General features: G+C 31.6%; 4 protein-coding genes and 1 long non-coding RNA gene across 8 annotated transcripts; 2 read left to right on the plus strand and 3 right to left on the minus strand.

Annotated features, from left to right (window-relative positions):
• The first annotated feature begins 1,331 nt into the window (after positions 1–1,331).
• LOC139095233 (uncharacterized) lies at positions 1,332–8,695 on the plus strand. 4 transcript variants are annotated; one of them, XM_070646518.1, is made up of 6 exons: positions 1,332–1,486; positions 3,196–3,472; positions 3,953–4,932; positions 5,004–5,217; positions 5,374–5,959; positions 6,120–8,695. In XM_070646518.1, the coding sequence occupies exons 2-6, from the start codon at positions 3,380–3,382 to the stop codon at positions 6,371–6,373; spliced, it is 2,127 nt and encodes a 708-aa protein (XP_070502619.1). In that variant the 5' UTR covers positions 1,332–1,486; positions 3,196–3,379; the 3' UTR covers positions 6,374–8,695. The 4 variants fall into 4 exon arrangements, with proteins under 4 accessions (XP_070502619.1, XP_070502620.1, XP_070502618.1 ...); XM_070646519.1 differs by lacking the exon at positions 1,332–1,486 and adding an exon at positions 1,489–1,625; XM_070646520.1 differs by lacking the exon at positions 1,332–1,486 and adding an exon at positions 1,600–1,620.
• Positions 8,696–8,750: 55 nt separating this feature from the next.
• On the minus strand, positions 8,751–11,050 carry TAF1C-like (TATA box-binding protein-associated factor RNA polymerase I subunit C-like). Its single transcript, XM_070646521.1, has 2 exons — positions 10,956–11,050; positions 8,751–10,895 (listed from the first exon to the last, which is right to left on the minus strand). Coding segments are annotated over exons 1-2 (1,989 nt in total). The 5' UTR covers positions 10,958–11,050; the 3' UTR covers positions 8,751–8,908.
• Positions 11,051–11,193: 143 nt separating this feature from the next.
• RPA1 (replication protein A 70) lies at positions 11,194–13,520 on the minus strand. The gene is made up of 5 exons (XM_070646568.1): positions 13,362–13,520; positions 13,044–13,300; positions 11,769–12,987; positions 11,510–11,704; positions 11,194–11,444 (listed from the first exon to the last, which is right to left on the minus strand). The coding sequence occupies exons 1-5, from the start codon at positions 13,401–13,403 to the stop codon at positions 11,319–11,321; spliced, it is 1,839 nt and encodes a 612-aa protein (XP_070502669.1). The 5' UTR covers positions 13,404–13,520; the 3' UTR covers positions 11,194–11,318.
• Positions 13,521–13,751: 231 nt separating this feature from the next.
• Positions 13,752–16,470, plus strand: Mcm5 (Minichromosome maintenance 5). The gene is made up of 3 exons (XM_070646836.1): positions 13,752–14,084; positions 14,145–15,372; positions 15,470–16,470. Exons 1-3 carry the CDS (start codon positions 13,930–13,932, stop codon positions 16,283–16,285), a joined length of 2,199 nt encoding a protein of 732 aa, XP_070502937.1. The 5' UTR covers positions 13,752–13,929; the 3' UTR covers positions 16,286–16,470.
• On the minus strand, positions 16,307–18,556 carry LOC139095483 (uncharacterized). Its single transcript, XR_011544872.1, has 2 exons — positions 18,417–18,556; positions 16,307–16,865 (listed from the first exon to the last, which is right to left on the minus strand). It is a non-coding gene; the product is annotated as an uncharacterized lncRNA (long non-coding RNA).
• Positions 18,557–19,197: the final 641 nt, after the last annotated feature.

The following is a 19,197-nucleotide window of genomic DNA, read 5'->3' on the forward strand; positions in this document are numbered from 1 at the left end:
TACCATTCATGAATTCACTGTATACCAAAATCAGCAGACTCTTTACTTTTTTGAGAGTTATGGAAAATCTGTTTTAAAATAAGATCAAGGTGTTACTGATAAGAAGTAAGATTAAGACTGCTAAGTGGTGAAGGGACATACGAAATTCAGATTGGCATTGAACCAAAAGAAAGGATACTCTCGCGACACAAAGCGGACGCGATGACCATAGGACAACTTTGCGTCCAACAGTTAAAACTATTTCGAAGCGGTAACCAAAGTTGGTTGCCCTTCGGAACTGAACCACTTCCCGAATCCTTGATCCTTTGACGAGTCTTGAACTCAAGATCGCTGAGGATGATTAAGTCTCAAAGAACGAAGATTACTTCATTTCGGAGCTTTAGATTAAAAATTAACAGAATGCAAATTTAGGATTTCATCCCCTTCACTCGAATACGTCTTGAAATATCTCATGACGTCAACTAATGGCCTTTATACTTTTCCTTGAAGGTCTTCGACTGAAATCGTTATTTTGTATTACAAAGTAAATATGATAGTAGTACAAAGTAAATAGAATATGATAGTAAATAAATATTACGATTTGGATGATCATCATTGGTAAATAAAGCCATTGTGATTATCATAAATTAATTATAAGTGCTAATTATTGCAAAAAAATAAATGTAGATTTTTTTTGTCTGCTGCGAAAAAAACAGTTTGTCCCTCAGATTTTTCATTTGATCATCTTGTTGAAGGTCACTGTTGCAGATTGATTTGAAACAAATAAATAGAGCGTAAAAAATGACTTTGGAATAGAATGTGACTGAACATTACTTAAATTCTGGGGCTATCCACTGTATGGAATTATCGACTTGCCGCTACATAACCCGAACAGCTGCATTAATAGTAAAGTGCGATGTTACGCAAAAGGCACCGTAACGATACATTTATATACATTTTCGCGACGAAAAATTAAAGACAATTTTCATGTCAACAAAAAAAAAGTCAATGTCCATATGCTTACACAAACCTAAATCGTTAAGTTCAGCGTCACATCCAAATAACCGTTAAATTTAAATTCCATGTTTTACACATCAAATTGCGTGAGCAAAGTTTTTAAAAACAAATTTATCTAAATAAATAAGCAAACTTTGGTAAAATGAATTCGGCAGAAATGATTGAAATTCAACATTAATTAAGTTTATTTATAATAAGCAGCTCATTAACTCCAATTCAGGTAATTTATTAAAAATAATTGATAAATGTCAAAGTACACTAAGAATAAGCTTGATGTGTAAAAGCTTTATTTTGACTTGAGACGAGTGTATTCAGTAACAAAAATCAAGAAAAACTCTAAAAATTTTAAATATAATTAATATTTTTCTCAATATTACTAAAGAATCATTGCATTTATTGTACATAAACCTAGTTATAATTTAAGTTTAGGTGTAGATGTATGTAAATATCGTATTTAAAAGTGAATTTTTTTGCTGTAATTTAATAAAAAGTGAGTTTATGTTTATTTGACCTTGTCAAATCTAGTTCAGTTTTTAGTAAAATTTTCCTATTAAAACAAATAATTGCTGATTCATAAGTCGATCGATATGAAATATAACGAGTGTTGCATCGGCAGATTATAATGTAAAGTTAGTTAAAGTGCATTTTGAAGTATAATTTTAATGAATATTGTTTGTATGAGAAAAATTCCCCTGAAAGTAGCTAAAAAGAGGGGAAATTGTGTGAATCAAACATAAATAAACAATTTTTATATATAAATGTTTATGTGGTGCTTAATCGGCTAATTAGAATGAACAGAATATGATAATACGAAACTATTTTATAGATAATCAGATAGTGGAATAGTGAATTAAACAAAAATAATATACAACGCTGGATGATTGAATCAATAAAGTTGTGGATGTAACGCAGTGTACAAGAAAAACTGTATACAGACAATGTAGAAGAAGAATTACCGCGAAAATTTTTTTATAAAACAATTGCTTATTACGAATGATAGATCCAGATTAACAGAATACAGACAGCAACGCAATAACGTTTTTCCTTTTATCTCCAATTTCCTCACTCTCTTGTCCATATCAATCAACATATTCTTACTAGTTTACTACTATATAGCTAGTAATAAACAATTCGAAAGGAATTAATTTTCTTTGATTGTTAGTCAGAATGTAAAAGGTTAAATCGTGATGTCTGCTGTTATATTTTTAAGCTGTTTTGTTTTTAATTTTTCCTTGAATATTCAGCTATGTGTTGAAATTTTTTGTCGTACTTTGAGTCGTCACAAATAGTGAAATTTCGTTCAAAAGTAATAGTCATATTATATACCACTTCCTTCTGTCCAATACACGGCGTTTTTATTTTATTTGGGAACCAATGGTGATGATGAGGCATTACTCATAAAATTGTAAAGAAAAAGAGTTCATTCATCGTAAATAGTATCGTGAATGCCTCTTAAAAAAAGAGAAAGAACAATGTTTAATGTTAAAAGTTGAGAAGAGTCGAAGCAGAACAATAAAAAAATCGTCGACCACATGAAGAAATAAATAAGAAAGGTTTCGGGTATAAAAAAAAGGCCTCGTAAGAATGGTGGAAGGAAGAGAGAAACGATAAGAAATACAATCTTAAAGAATAAAGCAGAAGAATATATTCGTCTACGGCTACAGGGACGTAATAAGAATCAACAGACGACTGTTGCTGTCAATTTTAAATTCATAGACTACTACGCAAGTTCTTTAATTAATTTAAAGTTTATTTTAATGTAGAAACCGTAACTAGAGCTAAGTGAATTACTTGCGTCAAATATCACGTTAATCGAAACGTGATTAATTCTGGTTCTGTTCTGTTGCCTTCTTCCACAACAAGATTCTTTTTTTTATTCTTTTTCATTTTACATACAATAAATACTCAAGAGCTGTTTCGTTGGCTTAGTTACATTTTAGAAAATATTGATTCATAGAAATAGAAGCTTCCACGCGAGCAAAAAAATATTCAAAAGAAGAGAGCGAGACATTCCAATCTATCGCCCCCACATATGTAACTTCTCACAATTTTCCTTCTCGTCCCAGACACAATTGATTACAAGAAATTAAAATTTTTTTTTATTATTAAATGCTTCTTCATTCTCTCATTTATTCCATTGCTTACATTACAAACAAACATAAAAATAACTATAATCTTATACAAATCGACACATCGTAGATCGTTTTATACCGGCAAAATATTTCTCGATTACACTGAAGATATTGCTTACAAAACGACGGATAATACAAAGATACATTCGCGTACGACCAAGTCAATATTGAAAAGATTCCAAAATAGCACGAGTAATAACGACAGTCACACAATATAGCAACTATCTGCAACAAGCAGAAACAAACAGGTCATGTCATGTCAGCAGCTAATTCAAGAAGATCCGTACATTTTTACGGATACAGTCAGTAATTCTACAAGTTTTATGCATGAAAATAATTCTCAAGTAAGTATAATAATGTCAAGCCTTTACATGTAATACTTCTTCTCATGAAATTTGACACTTTTTTTTTTATATCGTGTGTGTCTGTCGAAAACCTGCACATGCTAGAATTTAATTCTCTTTTTTTTGTCGTAATGCGGCCTGTATTAGTAATTATGAAAATATTTTCATTGCCGCTAGTTTTTTTGGTTCCTTTGATGCATCATTTATGATGTCTGTGTGACTCATTTTGACTGTCTAATACTGGAACTGAAGCAAGATAAGATTGATTCTGAGGGTTAAAATTAGAAAGATTAAATTAATCCTAGGATTTAAAAGTTGGTTTAATTAAATCTCAGGATTAAAAATAATTTGATGCGCTTTAGGCGCCAAAAAAAGGTTCAAAATTAGCTTACTTTCGCTTGTGTTCCTTTCAGCCTACAATAACATTTCAAAAACTTTCATGCATTAATAATTTATGTATCTCCACATCTCTCGTTTTAGACAAAATACGTTCCTCTTAACAGACAAACAATCTACAACAGACAATTTCGACAACATGAACCTAAACTAGCTTCAATAACAGATTTGAACAATTCACTTCTAAAATCGACATCGTATTCAGATCACAATAATAAGATTGTGATTAGTCCAACGACATTAAAAGAAAGAAAAAATAATGAACTTAATAATGGAAAGATTTTAAGCTCGAGAGCATCACCCAAGTTTTTTAAATCACATCAACAGCAGCAAGTATTATCACATAATGATAATAATGGGCAACTGTCAAGTGTAAAGAATAATTATAATAAAAATAATAATTTCACACAAAATCATTCCAATGGATCAGTATCAAAACAACAGAATCAACATCATGAGAGTAATTTTGATGTTATAAATCACGTATCGGATGCGCTTGAAAATGGTATTACAGGGATTAAAAAGGAAAAAGAGGAGGAAACGTCGACGATAGTGGATGAGACAATTTCGAATAATCTTTTTGTGAAAATTGAAAATGATAAATTAAAAATCGAACATAAAAATTGTGATGATAATGATGATGATGATGATGATGACAGCGATAATGATGAAAAGAATGATAAATCATGTGTTAAGAAAAACAGTAACAAAAGAACAAACAGAAAGCGAGATAGAAAGTTGCTTTGTTTGACGACATTACAAATAAGCTCAAGGAATGTCATCGTTGAGCCAATTTGTGAGATACCTCGACACGCACCCTTAGTTCAACAGAAATTAAACGTGATAGATAAAAGATTATTGCAAAATTACAGATATTGCTGTAATGATAGTAAGCGGCTTAGTCGCGATGACCGATTAAGCATGAGAAAAATACAACTACGTCATGTTCTGAATCAATACAAAGGGATTAATCGATTCCGTGAAGTAAGCACTGAGCGATATAAAGCTCAGCTTAGTAAAACATTTAAATTGTCCAAGGTCATGGAGCGAGAGAAACAAAGAATGTAAGATTTATTGCCGGCTGTTCCTAACTGATTACTTTTATTGACATAAATCCATCCTTTCTTATTTGTAGTTTAAAGAAGTCTATAAAACTCTGCAGCACGAAGGATTGTAAGGATGAGGCAGTCGTTTCAACAGATTTCTGCGCTAAACATATCCTCTCAACCGAGAAAGAACAATTCCTTATACGACAATGTTGCTTTCGTCATTTGGATGGTCAGCAATGTCGAGTTCCTGTCAATAATATTTTGGCAACAGTTGCCGTTTGTAATGATCATATGAATGCGGTATGTACACAATCATTTGTTGCTATGCAATATTGTCAGGCGTTTTCCTATTTTGTATTGCATAAAGAATGTTGCTTTTATGCTGAACATATGTCGTTGAAAGATTTAAATTTTAAATGACCGTTGATATATTAATGATTATTTTTCTATCCTTAGCCTGCACATCAGCTTATCAGCAGTGATTCTATAGAGCCAAAGAAGAATCCAGTTCAACGTAAACGCACCAAGACAAGCCCATTGATCCGTCCAGTGAAAAAGAATGGTAAAGGAGGTAGAAAGAAGAAATTATTGTCGATTGCACAATCAAACCTTATTATGCCAGTTCATCGACCAACGATGATAATTCATCCAAGTGATTTACAAAAACAAACAATTAAGAGTAGTGGAAATTTAGTGACATCAACAGCAACAACATTACTTCCACTTAAACAGGAGAATTTGCATCATCAAAATGATTGTGATCAATTTATTCACTTTAATAGTGGAAATTTACTAGCATCTTCTCAATCATCGTATGGAAGTATGAGTAGTGGAAATGAAGATCTTTACATAAAACAGGATCTGATGCCAGCCGTTTGTGAGAATAGTTATGAGAGTTCAGAGGATACAGGTGTGGGAGGATTAAGTGAAAATGAACTTATTTCACATGATGTCATTGGAAATTTCGATATGGAAAGTTGTGCTGAGCTATCAAAAGTACTCAGTTCATTGCCTAGTAATACTTTGGATGATTTATTGACAGGTAAGGAATTTGTCGTTTTCGAGTGGTTTACTACTCAAATTACATGGTAGGAAAAAAATGTTAATTAAATTGGTCTTATTGTCATTAAAATGTTACAAAACCGTTAATTACTGCTTGTTATGTCTGTGCTGTATACTAATGATGATTTAATAATTTTTAGAACCGCTTCACACATCCCGCGACGATGAAGAATATCTAGACCGTGCGATTGAAGAAGTATCTGCATCAGGAATGGATCAAATAGCGATAACGGCATTTGAGCATTTGGAAGGATTGGATATGCTTGAAATGTTAGATGATGATGAGCAACGTCAAATGATATCTGCAGCAACAAATTTAATTTCAATGTCCGGATATATGTCACACGATCAAGACAATAATTATGCAGCAATGCCCTCACCGATGATGTCATAATTAGGGCGAAATTAATCTCTCTCTCCACTTTCTCGTTCCTGAGAAAGTATCCCCCTACCCCCAAAAAATAACTACTTTTTCAAATTTTTTGTGTGATGGATAAAAAAAAAATTTTGTGTGAATCTGCTGACTTAAGTGGTTTGTTCAAAATAATGAAAAAAAAAAAGTTTTAATCTATAGCAAATAATTGAATGATTGGAGATTTTCAAAAACTAAAAAAAGGATAAAAAAAAATTTAACATTTGATTGGTAGGACAAAGTATTTTCTCTAATTGACACAGATAAAAAAAATAATAAAAAATTTTAGACAAAAAGAGATAAAAAAAAGTTTAAATAATCTATAAAAAAAATGCTTTAGGACATATTGGATGTGTAAAACTTGCCCATTTTTCGACAAAACAAAAGAAAAATTTAAATATTTAATCAAATTTTTAGATGAAAAATTTAAATCTAATGGAGAGAATCAACAGCCCAATAGTTAAAGAAACATATTTTGCCCTAATAAAATCACGTAAAAACATTATATGGTCACAAATGTTAAGCACATTGATATTGAGCAGCAGAAAACAGAAGATAAATATTATGTGATTAAGCATTAATTGTGTTAAGTGACACAACAGAACTAAATATGAATTCAGGGTTGGATGTTGTTGATGTCAGCTGGAATGCTGTTAGTTGGGAAATTCATAAAATTAAGATCCAATTTTGGAAATTTCAAATTTTAGCTATTTTTGAAAAATTAAATTTTTAACGGTTTCCAAAAGTTCAAATTTTTAACGATTTTGAACAAATCAAAATTTGTAGTTCAAAATTTCAAATATTTTGAAAGCCGTTAAAATTTGAATTTTTCAAAATCGTTAAAATTTAAATTATTGCAAGAAGCATAAATTGACTTATTTTATGATGCCCTACTGCAAGCTAGCTGGAACTTTCACAACATCCACCCTGAATATGATGATTAAATTCCATTTCTCCCACTTTTTCGCACAGATGTCTGGATTATTTGATGATAATGATAATAAATATGGCTAGTAGATATTATTATATGAATTTATGCGTCTTCTGTACAATGCATGTTTGTATCAATTTAGCAAGTTTCTTGATTAGCAAACAATAAGAGTAAAAATGATGATTAAGTCGAATTAATGAAAATGAAAAACAAGAAGAATTAAAAAAATAACAAATGACGAGGAACAGAATGAAAAAAAAAAAAAGATTATGGACGGAAATTCTTCAAACAACGCTTTATAAATTATTTTAATTATGTGTAATTTTCCGCTTCAAAGGAATCTACAAAGTTTCTTATTTTTGTATAAACATATACATATTTTAAATTAAAATTTTATTACACACTCGATGTAGCATTATTGTCTCATTTTTTTCTCATCTTCATGTATAAATAATTTTAAGGTTTCATCCATTCAAAACAAAAACAACAAAAAAATAATAATTAAATTTAAAAACCTGATAAGAAATGCTTCATTTTAGCTTATATCTAATGTTTAGGTTTCATAACATTATGTACAGACTTTTTAAAGTAACTTCATGCACTTGGGCATTTTTTTATATAAATTTAAAGATGAATAAATAATTTCATTAATTTAAAAATTTCCTCTGTCATGTCAATCTATCATTTAGTTATACATTCATGTCATAAAAATAATGAATGATGTGGTTTGATCTGGATTATGAGATTATCTTTGAATCCTGAATTAAAAATTGTAAAAATTTGAACTTTGAAATAACGGTCCTTTTAAATTTAAATTTTGATCTTTGAAATTGTAACGACCATTTTAAGTTCAAATTTTGAACTCTAAACAATGGTCATTTAAAATTCAAATTTTGAACTCCAAAATAACTGTCATTTGATATTTAAAATTTTGAACTAAGCATAAATTTCAAATCTTAAATGACCGTTATTTTATGAAATTCCTAAATTATGTGAAAACTCTTAGTATATCAAATCTCGATCTTTAAAGAAATGTTCCTTGATACGAGATTTTACAATTTACAGCAGGCTGTTTTAATTTTATTAATTTTCATTTTCGTAATGCAACAAAGTATCACATAAATTTTTGTAAAGCCCAATGCAAGAAGATAATCAAGTATTTGACCTAAAAGATAAAAGGTCCACACATTTCTGGTGTGGACAGTGAAAAAAAAAATATTTTTTGAAAAATCTCATCATAAAAATCCAGATAGTTTCATTCATTCAAATAAATCATAAGCTTTAGGATATTTATGCAAATTATGATAACATTTCAATGATTGAAAATATAAAAATTGTGTAATGGATTAATGGTTGAATATATGAAACATTAATTATCTAATTATGCTTTTTATAATAAAAGTGAATATAACGAAAAAAAGATGCTTGCTTATTGCTTCATTTGTTTGATTTTAACAGGTTTCATGCTTTATTGTGACATCCAACAATCAACAGTGACTTAACATCTGATAAAATTTAAGGTGGTTTAATTAAATCTCGAGATTAAAATCTGGCTTAAATAAATCTTAGGATTAAAATGACCAAGCTTAAAATCCAGCTATTCTCGATTTTCTCTTATTAGCACTGGGTGTTGGTAAAGTAGCTGCCTGTGTTGATGTGATTTCCGGTGAAAATTCATCTTCCATTTCCACATCTTCATCAATCTGAGTAGATTCAAGCCATCGCGACACTTTATCTGTTCCTTTAACATCCTGAGTTAAATTAACAATATCCACATTATTTATCTCTTCCCAGCCATCATCATCAAAACTCTCATCGATATCTCCCCATAGATACATGATTTCTTTGGCTAATAAGTCAGTGCATTGACGTGCTTCTCCAATGTTAACCTTCCATGTAGCCTTAAAATTTGGTAATTCCTCTGGTTCCAAATTGGTCAAGTCAACAATATTATTGGCTTTTTCGTCGTTCAGGTACTTTGAGAGACTTTCAAGCTTTACAATATCATCGACAATAAGATCAGCATTTTTCACTCTTTCTTCCGGTGTCAGCTTCTTATTTGGATTGATTGGAACTTTAAGATGATTTTCCCAAAATTGGAATCTTTCAATTGTGGACCGAAAGTCTTCATCCTTTGTTCCTTCCTTACATTTAAGGACATTTTCATACACATCTCCATAGCAATTTTGTGTAAATAGCTTAATTTTGGATCTTATGTGGTCGTAATGTAAGGAAATGCCGCTTATGCTTCCTTGAACTCGTTCCTGGATATTTTCAGACAGCAAGAACAATCCTTGCTCTCTTAATTTGTTATATGAGCTTCTAATATTGTATGGCTTGTACGGATAGTAATTTATTGATTTTCCATTATTATTGCATACTTTTAAGTCTCCGGCCATGTGACTTGATGCACATATAATCTCATTTAGTCCATACATTGTTGTACTTAGCATCATTGGTGGATCATATAGTTGATGTGTCCAATACACAACTGGTTCTTTGAGGTTCCGATAGTCATATGTGTAAAGGACATGAGAAGATGCTATGTAGACTAAATCCTTGCTTAATTCTGAATTTACATGATTGAAGATTTTCTCACATTTTAGCATCAAATCGTCAGATGACTTAAAATAATTAACTAATGCTACTTTTTTCTTGTTCCTAAAATCTATGATGCCAAAATTATATCGTGTCGTAAATGATGCACAATTTTTTGTCAATGTGCTGTCTTTTGGCGTTGACATGCTTATTGGCAGGAGGTTCTCATCAAAAAAGTAATCTGTTAATTTTACATCTACATCTTCATATCGATGTACTAAATTAAGTCTTCTTAATCTGTATTTTGAGTCTATGGTCGATAAATTTATGTCGTTTAAGGAACTGGCAAAAATGTCATTTTTGTGCTTAAAGTCATAATTTGATTCGATGACTTTTCCATCCATTACAGTACCTGGATCTGGAAGTTTTCCTATTTTTATTGTATTTCTGTATTTTGCGGCTATGAAATCAGAAGTATCATTCATAATCAGTTCTGTTGGATACGACTGCTGTGAATCTGCATTTAAACCTTTAAATGGCATTTTATCACAAATTTGATCGAAACGGAAACCTTCATTACCGCCAACTGACACCAGATAATCCTTGTCATCTTCAGTTTCAAGACATTTTAACGTTCCATGATGAGGATAGTAGTAAAAGCAATCGAATGGATCAAGATAAGGCACAGGATCCAATAGCTTATTTGTGATGTATTGCTTCAAATTCCTGCTAGTTATATCCTTCTCCCGACTAATTTTGCCAGTTCTGTAATATCTAGTTAATCTAGCTCCTAACAACCTCTTTTCATGCTCATGTTCGCTTTTTGCCTTTATAAACTCCTTTACTGGATCTTTGATTTTATTTTTGTATTTTATGGAGATTATTGGAACTGGCAGTGTGTTATTCTTAATGATTTCAACATTTGGACCATTGAGAGTTGTTTTTGTTCGGTTAATTATAGAAGAATGTTGTACTTTTGGAAATAAACGATGATTTAAGCAGTCTTGATCATTGGAATATTTATTATTCCAGTTCCTGTAAAATTACGGATTGTTTTAATGCTGTTTTGATTTGAATAAATAGGTTTTTACTTACATTTTATGGATTTTATGATTAGGAGCTGGTTATTGACTTAGAACTAGCAGAAATAAATTATTTAACAAAATATCGTTAAAAACAATTTCTCGATGTTTACAAATAAATCATTTGAAATTTGAAAAACCGTTACTAAATGTGGATTTAACTTAAATCCTAGGATTAAAATTTAAATCCTCTGAATTTTTCACCTGGAAAATGCTAAATAGTAAGCTACAGAACAATATAAGGCACGAAATATTTGCAAAAGAACATTAATGTTTATCTTTATTTTCAACTTTCATGTTATTACGATTATTATAATTAAATGATGCTTAGATCTATGACTTATGGACTAAAAACTCAAATTCTAGAGACACAAGTCTATTCCTTGCTTTCAACCTTCTCGATTCCAGTCAAGCTTCTAATATTTTTCAAAAGGTATTGATTATAATCTCTGATCTTTGTCTCTCCAACAGCAATAGCACTGATCTTATTTCTTGGTACATCCTGGAAAGAGAAAATGTCATGTAAATAAATTGTGCCTAACATTAAGGTCAGTGTATTGAACTTACTCCATAAGTTTCAACTTTCGTACGCAATTTGTAAATCTTTGGCTTGAAGAGGACACTTTGGATGAAGTTCTCAGCTTCCTTCTTGTCACTTTCCATCAAATGTGCAATTTCATCAGTTTTCTTTTCGAGGACCTTCTCGCCAAGCTCTGAGAAGAATGTGACCCAACGGTTTGATGTCCAGTCTCCAATCATCATCTGCGAAAGTGAATTTAATGAAATATTAAGCTCAGGATTCAGTCAATTCATAGATTCAACTTACATTAACCAGCAAGCGATTTTTATATTCAGTAGTCTCAATGTTGCATTTATCGCATCGATAAGTTCCATTATTCATATCAACAACCTTCTTATTACATTCACCATTTGGACATGCTTTATACATCATATTTTCAGATCGTATTGTGTGAATCATACCCATTATTTGGAAGTATTCAGGCTTTTCAGCACCCATATTCTTCAATTTAGCTTCGTGGAATGTACAGAAGTCAGTTGACATATTTCCACCACCCGATCGTGTCGATAAAGTAACAAAGTTTCCATCACTTCCACCATTTTCGAACCATCCACGAAGTCTGTGACCTTCTGGCAAGTCTGGATTAATTTTGATGACTGTACTTTGAAGAGCACCAAGAGTCTTGCCTCCATTGTATTCACCCAATTTAGCTCCTTTAAGGAACACGACGGGATTATCAAAATCATTAAAAGTCAATGCTTCATTTCCCCACAATGTTAATGAGATGCTTGCATTACTCTGATCAATCAAGGTAATTTCTCGTTTTGTCAATTCCTTGTTCGCACGAGACGTAAACTTTTGAACTGGACCTGCTTCTTTGCAAATTCCAATAACATCAATAACAGAGTCTGGTGCTTTTCCAGCAAGATCAGTAATTGTTACCAAGTCATATTTCATTTTTGGAATGCTTGACTGATCTTCAATGCATGGCTGAATTTGTGTATCGCTGTTCATTGTCATTTCGTAATCATTCTTCAGCTGTGAATATTGTTTATTAGCTGGCTTGAGTTGACACTTGCTGATGTAATAGACTTTATCAATTTCAAGCATATCGTAGTAACGATCAACCATGTCACGAAAACCTGTGCATCGAATTTCTCCAGTTTCATCGCAAAGATCCATTGAGAACAGCTTTCCTTCACCTTTTGCATTACTCCATGTACGAATAGCTGATTTGGACATGACTCGAGCCTTAATAACCCATTTATTTTGATATGGACTCAATGATTCAATTGGCATTGTAAGATGTTCACTTAAATCTACTCCTGATGCATTCATTGACATGTTTGCCTTTTGTGCACTTTGATTATTTGAGTAACTATTGGTATTTCCACTGTAGTTCTCTTTTTGAGCTTGTGGTGCTGTATTGTTGAATGCTTTTGGAGCTGATTTTGCTGTTTCAATTTTTGTTCCTACTTCGCTACCAGGATGTAATGGAGTCATCTCAAAGACGATAAGTACTTGCCTATAAATACAGTCAACAATGATTAAATGTTTTTGAGTACTAACGTATTTAAGTACCTTTCGTTGTTATCATTTCTATTGACTTTTGATGGAACAAATCTGTCGATACGAACGATAGTGAATTCTGTCAATTGACCGTCCTCGTAGAGTGAATTTAGAGGAATTGCAAGCATTGCGAAATTATGTGTATCAACGCCATCGGTAAGCACCAATCTGTATCTGTCCTGCCCGCCTGGATTTGATGATGGAATCCTTTTAATTCCAAGGACTTGGACAACTATGGGACATGGAACATCTTCGCCTCTGTTAATTCGCTGTTGATAAAATATTTATTTTATTGCAAAATTTCATGAAATTGTTATTTTTGTTACTCACTTCCAATACGCCAGCAGATAAGCTTGTAAAGTTTCTTGCCATGATCTTTAAGACCTTAGAAATACTGTGATAAACTAATTAACTTATAAAAATCCTTAAAAATGGTTAAATTTGAAATAAATGTTAAATTCTTTTGACTTCACGAAAAGCAAGGATTGAATTGGCGGGAATGAAGGTTAGTTGACTATTCCAAAACATATAATTTTATGTTTAATTTTATTAATTTATGTACTTTAATTAAAGCTCTTTGTTACTTAATTATTAATAAATCCAAAGATTGCTTTATGTTGTCAATTATCACATTCCAAAATTAATTTTAACGAATAAAATTTTACCGGCTTCAACGGAAAAAATAAATTTGAATTTACGGCTAACAAATTCCCGCCAAAAAGCCTTGTGTTAAAAGTTAATATTTGTTGTTGATTAAATACAGTAATTACATAGTTGTTAATTGTTTTATATTATAAAAACTAAAGTGAACTGGTTACAAAACCATAATAAATTGAAATCTTGACGATAAATTAATTAGATTGCTGTAAATTTAAAAGAAAGTTAATTTGTGTAAAAAATGGAAGGTTTTGATGATCCAGGAATCTTTTTCTCCGATAATTTCGGTGGAGATGACCAGAATAATGCCAATGTAATCAATTTGACTCAAATTAAGAACAAATTTAAAGAGTTCATTAGAACTTTCAATGAAGATAATTTCCATTATAAATACAGGTATGAAAATAGCTTTTAACTGACATCCAGTAGACTAAAATTATATTTTTAATCACACAGAGATACACTGAAAAGAAACTACCTTCTGGGTAAATTCTTTCTTGATGTTGATATGGAAGATCTTGCTGGATTTGATGAAAATCTTGCAGATAAGTTGAAAAAACAGCCATCTGAACATTTGCAGATTTTTGAGGAAGCAGTCAAAGAGGTTGCAGACGAAATCACCTCTCCAAGACCTGAGAATGAAGAATTACAAGACATACAAATATTGATCGCCTCAAATGCCAATCCAACAAACATTCGTGACTTAAAATCTGAAATGGTCTCAAAAATGGTCAAAATATCAGGCGTTATCATATCAGCCAGTGGAATTAAGGCTAAAACAACTAAAATTACCATTCAATGTCGTGCTTGTAACAATACCATTCCGAATTTAACTGTTAATCCAGGTCTTGAAGGATATGCTTTGCCTAGAAAATGTAATACTGATCAAGCTGGTCGCCCCAAATGTCCACTTGATCCATTCTTCATTATGCCTGATAAATGCAAATGCGTTGATTTCCAAACACTTAAATTACAAGAATTGCCAGATTCAGTTCCACAAGGAGAAATTCCAAGACATATGCAGCTCTTCTGTGACAGATCATTGTGCGAACGAGTCGTACCTGGAAATCGTGTCTTAATTCAGGGTATTTATTCGATTAAGAAAGTTGGAACTGGCGGTAAGGGAGGAAATGATACACACAAAGCTGTAGTTGGAGTTCGTGCTCCATATATGCGTGTTATTGGAATTAAAGTTGATACAGAAATTGGTTCCATTTCACGATTCAGTAATATAACTAGTGACGAGGAAGCAGCATTTAGAAAACTTGCAGCGTTACCTGATATTTATGAAAAATTAGCCAAAAGTATTGCACCTAGTATTTATGGATCTGCAGATGTAAAGAAAGCCATTGTATGCTTACTTTTTGGTGGATCTAGAAAGAAGCTTCCTGATGGCTTGCTTCGAAGAGGTGACATTAATATTTTGATGCTTGGAGATCCAGGTACAGCCAAATCACAGCTCCTTAAGTTCGTTGAAAAAGTGAGTCCAATTGGCGTTTATACATCAGGAAAAGGTTCCAGTGCTGCTGGTTTAACTGCTTCTGTTATGCGAGATCCATCAACACGTAATTTCGTCATGGAAGGAGGTGCTATGGTTTTAGCTGATGGCGGTGTTGTGTGCATTGATGAGTTTGATAAAATGAAGGAAGACGATCGTGTTGCTATTCACGAAGCTATGGAACAAGTAAGTTACTGTCAATTTTAATCTCGATTTAAATAAATCCTAGGATTAAACAATGGATTAAGTTAATTCTAACAAATTATTCCTCTATTTAAATTAGGGAACAATTTCATTGGCAAAAGCTGGAATCACAACAACACTCAATTCACGTTGTTCAGTTCTTGCAGCAGCAAATTCAATATTTGGTCGATGGGATGACACGAAAGGAGAAGAGAATATTGACTTTATGCCAACAATCTTATCTCGTTTCGATATGATTTTCATCATAAAAGATCATCATGATCAGACGAGAGATATTACTTTGGCCAAGCATATCATCAATGTTCACTTGAATGCAAATCGTCCAGCAACGGCTGAACAAGAAGGAGAAATTCCATTGCATGTCTTGAAAAAATACATTCATTATTGCCGTAAACATTGTGGACCACGTTTAAGTCCTGATGCTGGCGAGAAGCTCCGCAGTCGATATGTTCTTATGAGATCTGGTGCACATTCACAAGAGAAAGCAGCTGACAAGCGTATGGCAATTCCAATTACTGTTCGTCAACTTGAAGCTATTATTCGTATTTCTGAATCTCTTGCTAAATTACAACTTAAGTCATTTGTAACTGAGGAGCATGTTAATGAGGCTTTACGTCTCTTCCAAGTGTCGACATTAGAGGCAGCATCATCAGGAACCTTGTCCGGTGTCGAAGGATTTACAACCGAAGAAGATCACGAAATGCTTAATCGAATTGAGAAACAGCTTAAGCGTCGATTTGCCATTGGATCCCAAGTGTCGGAGACAAATATAATTCAAGATTTTACGAGACAAAAATACCCAGAAAGGGCCATCATGAAGGTCATATCAACCATGATACGTCGAGGTGAATTACAGCATCGTATGCAAAGAAAAATGTTGTATCGTCTTTCATAAAAGTCAGTCAGGCAGGCAACATTCTTTTCATTTTTTATGATTTTATTTTCTTTTTTTTTTAATTCCTTCACATTTGCCCTGAATTTCATTACTGTTTACATTCATCGCCACTACTCATTATCAATAGTGTTAAAGTTAACATAAAATAATATCTTAAAAAACCAATAAATGTCGAATAAGTTTTTCCAAAAATATTATTTAATTTGTAGTGATTGCAGCACGATTGGAACCGCACGTAAAATATTCACTGATGATGTACGAATGTTGTTGTTTCTCATTCATTGTGAAATCACGAAATTATCAAACGTGACTGCTTTCATATATGACTTTATTTTTAGTTTTTTTTGCTTGCTGCTTGGGGACATGAAATATGAAAGAACTTTACAGTATTTATTTACATTTCTCTTAATGCGATCATCTTTTAGAGTTCATTAAATGTAGAACATAAATATTAAGTGGATTTATTGCTGACGTTTCGACTCGCGAAATGTGAATGTACTATCATATTTGCTTAATTAGACGTTAAATCACGTCGCATGCCAGTGGAAAATTGTTGACTTTTCTCTTTTAATTGCTGTGACTTTATATGCATTTTTAACGGATTTTTACATTTTGAAATTTAACGAACTTTTCAAATTCAAATTTCATAATTCTCTACAAAATTTGAATTTTAAAAATCAGTTGACTCAAAAAATTTGTCACAAAATTAAATCCACAGCATATTACAGATTTAAATTCCAAACTATTAAGCAATAATCATATTCAATGTCTAAAGAAGCAAATTACACAATCCCTTACTGCCCACTGGATCCTGTCATCAGCCATAAACGTTAACACGTTTGCGACACGATGAAAATGACAAACATTCAGCAACAATTAAAGTAGTTCTCGAGAGAAAAGTCTAGTTATATCCAACACACATTCTACAGTTGTAATCAATAATTGAGAGAAACGTTTAATTAAAGTCTGAAAAATAGTGATATATGTGTCAATATCGTCAATCTTTAATTTTCATTCTATTTTAAATGGTTTCACGAAGTTCTCATTGTTCTCGGACTTCCAATCGAATATTTTATTTTATTATTTTTTGACGTCTATTGTGTCTGTCATAACGAAATTAAATTTGATTATGTAAAAATTCAATTAAAGTTCGATGTGTTTTTGTTATTCAGTCGTTTAAATGGAGAGAGTAATATGAGGACGTGCTGAACTGACTTAGCCTGATTTTTTAATTTGCAGGAAAATTGAAACGAAATTGTTAAAGGATTTTTATTGTTTGAAGATTTAAACGGATTTCAAAATTTTGAATTTTAACGGATTTAAAAAATTTGAATTTCAACTGATTTCAAAATTTGAACTTCAACGGGTTCCAAAAATTTGAATTTTACTGTTCTAAAAATGAGCAAATCCGCAGAAAACACGAACTGACAAAATTTGTTATTTTTTTCAAATTTCAAAAAATTCGTTAAAGTTGACAGAAAAAACTAATTTGAGACGTTTTTAGGCAATGTTCTCATTCAAAACAAAATTTTAACATTTCACAAATTCAATTATTAGACACGATAAAATGATGCTTAAATCATAAATTAACTGAAATTAATTTTGTAAATATTCCAAATTTTCGTAAATTTGTTTTGCAAAATCGATTGTGCAGGATCGATTGACGCTATTTTTTGTTAATTTTGTCTTATTAAGTAAGATTACTTAATGCTAGATGAAAATTTTCGATACAATTGGACAAAAATTAAATTAATGCTTATACCGTCTAGATTGCTAATTAAACATTTTTTTGAATTTTTAGAAAATAATTTTTTGTGTGCAGGATCGATTGACGCTCGAAAAATCAAATTTTCTCTTTAATGAGTGACTTATAGCATCAGAATATCACCTTAAGTTGTTCATTTGTTGTTATTACACTTCATTTAATACAACAATATTTCTCTAAGTGCTTAATTAAAGAAAAATTTGTGAAAAACAAAAATTTTGTACTTTTTGAACTTGGCGGATTTGTCCAAATTTTGAAATCCGTTGAAGTTCAAAATTTTGAATTTTATGCTTGCTTTGAATTTCTCAAATTTGTAAAAACCGTTAAAATTTCAAAAATGTCAAAACCGTTAAAAGAATCAACAACCTTGCCGCTTTTAAACCACAAAATAAAACTTTTATTGATGAAATATCCTCCAATTAAGCATTCTCATCGATCCCTAAATAAATCATTCGAGCAAGCAGTGAACAAAAAACACACACGATTACCAAACAATTAAAAATGTATCCGTCGACTGCGAAAAGAAAAGAAAAATTTTCATTCATAAAAAACTGTTTTTCCTCCCATATGCGAATTAATTTTTTTTGTAAAAAAAATGTTATTTATAGATATGAGTTTTTCATCGTATAACAGTGATTGTGATGTGTTTACATTATTATGATGAAGGCGATTTCAGAATGGAATTTTAGAAACATGGAATAATAATACAAAAAGTGCAGAAGGAAAAATGGGTTAATTGGAGATGATGAGAAGAGATTTAAAATTTTTCGTTACTTAATGTTAATTAATTAAAATTAAATCGGCGAGTTTGTGTAAAATTCCTGACTTGTTTATGTTTACGGAGATGCAACGATGATTGCTGCGCTTCATAACAAATTAATGTTGATGTATTGACGCAGATTTTTGGGGTGCGATTTTCATTTTTGGCACTGAATTTGGTAAAGTTTACTGCTGGATGTTGGAATGAACTTCAGGGACTTAATTTGAAAACTCTGATAATATTTTCGAAGGAACTGGAGCCGATTTCTTAATCTACCCAAGATACTTAACCCTAACCTACAAATAACTATCCTCCTAACCAACCTAATCCTAGAATTGATCATCTACTCTATCCTAACTGCTCCATGTTATCCTACCCATCCCTATC

This window comes from Chironomus tepperi, unplaced genomic scaffold (assembly GCF_022539635.2).
Source record: "Chironomus tepperi strain 1889 unplaced genomic scaffold, CSIRO-AGI_Ctep_v1 contig_364, whole genome shotgun sequence".
Taxonomy (NCBI): domain Eukaryota; kingdom Metazoa; phylum Arthropoda; class Insecta; order Diptera; family Chironomidae; genus Chironomus; species Chironomus tepperi.

What these genes read in the sequence shown, in the direction of transcription:
- LOC139095233 (XM_070646518.1), top strand. Translation starts at nt 3,380, where the DNA reads ATGTCATGTCAGCAGCTAATTCAAGAAGATCCGTACATTTTTACGGAT. An exon ending in GAGCGAGAGAAACAAAGAAT is followed by an intron (nt 4,933 to 5,003) that starts GTAAGATTTATT and finishes TCTTATTTGTAG; the next exon opens with TTTAAAGAAGTCTATAAAAC. An exon ending in GTAATGATCATATGAATGCG is followed by an intron (nt 5,218 to 5,373) that starts GTATGTACACAA and finishes TTCTATCCTTAG; the next exon opens with CCTGCACATCAGCTTATCAG.
- RPA1 (XM_070646568.1), bottom strand. Translation starts at nt 13,403, where the DNA reads ATGGCAAGAAACTTTACAAGCTTATCTGCTGGCGTATTGGAA. An exon ending in TATCTGCTGGCGTATTGGAA is followed by an intron (nt 13,301 to 13,361) that starts GTGAGTAACAAA and finishes TTTTATCAACAG; the next exon opens with CGAATTAACAGAGGCGAAGA. An exon ending in AGAAATGATAACAACGAAAG is followed by an intron (nt 12,988 to 13,043) that starts GTACTTAAATAC and finishes CTGTATTTATAG; the next exon opens with GCAAGTACTTATCGTCTTTG.
- Mcm5 (XM_070646836.1), top strand. Translation starts at nt 13,930, where the DNA reads ATGGAAGGTTTTGATGATCCAGGAATCTTTTTCTCCGATAATTTCGGT. An exon ending in AATTTCCATTATAAATACAG is followed by an intron (nt 14,085 to 14,144) that starts GTATGAAAATAG and finishes TTAATCACACAG; the next exon opens with AGATACACTGAAAAGAAACT. An exon ending in TTCACGAAGCTATGGAACAA is followed by an intron (nt 15,373 to 15,469) that starts GTAAGTTACTGT and finishes TATTTAAATTAG; the next exon opens with GGAACAATTTCATTGGCAAA.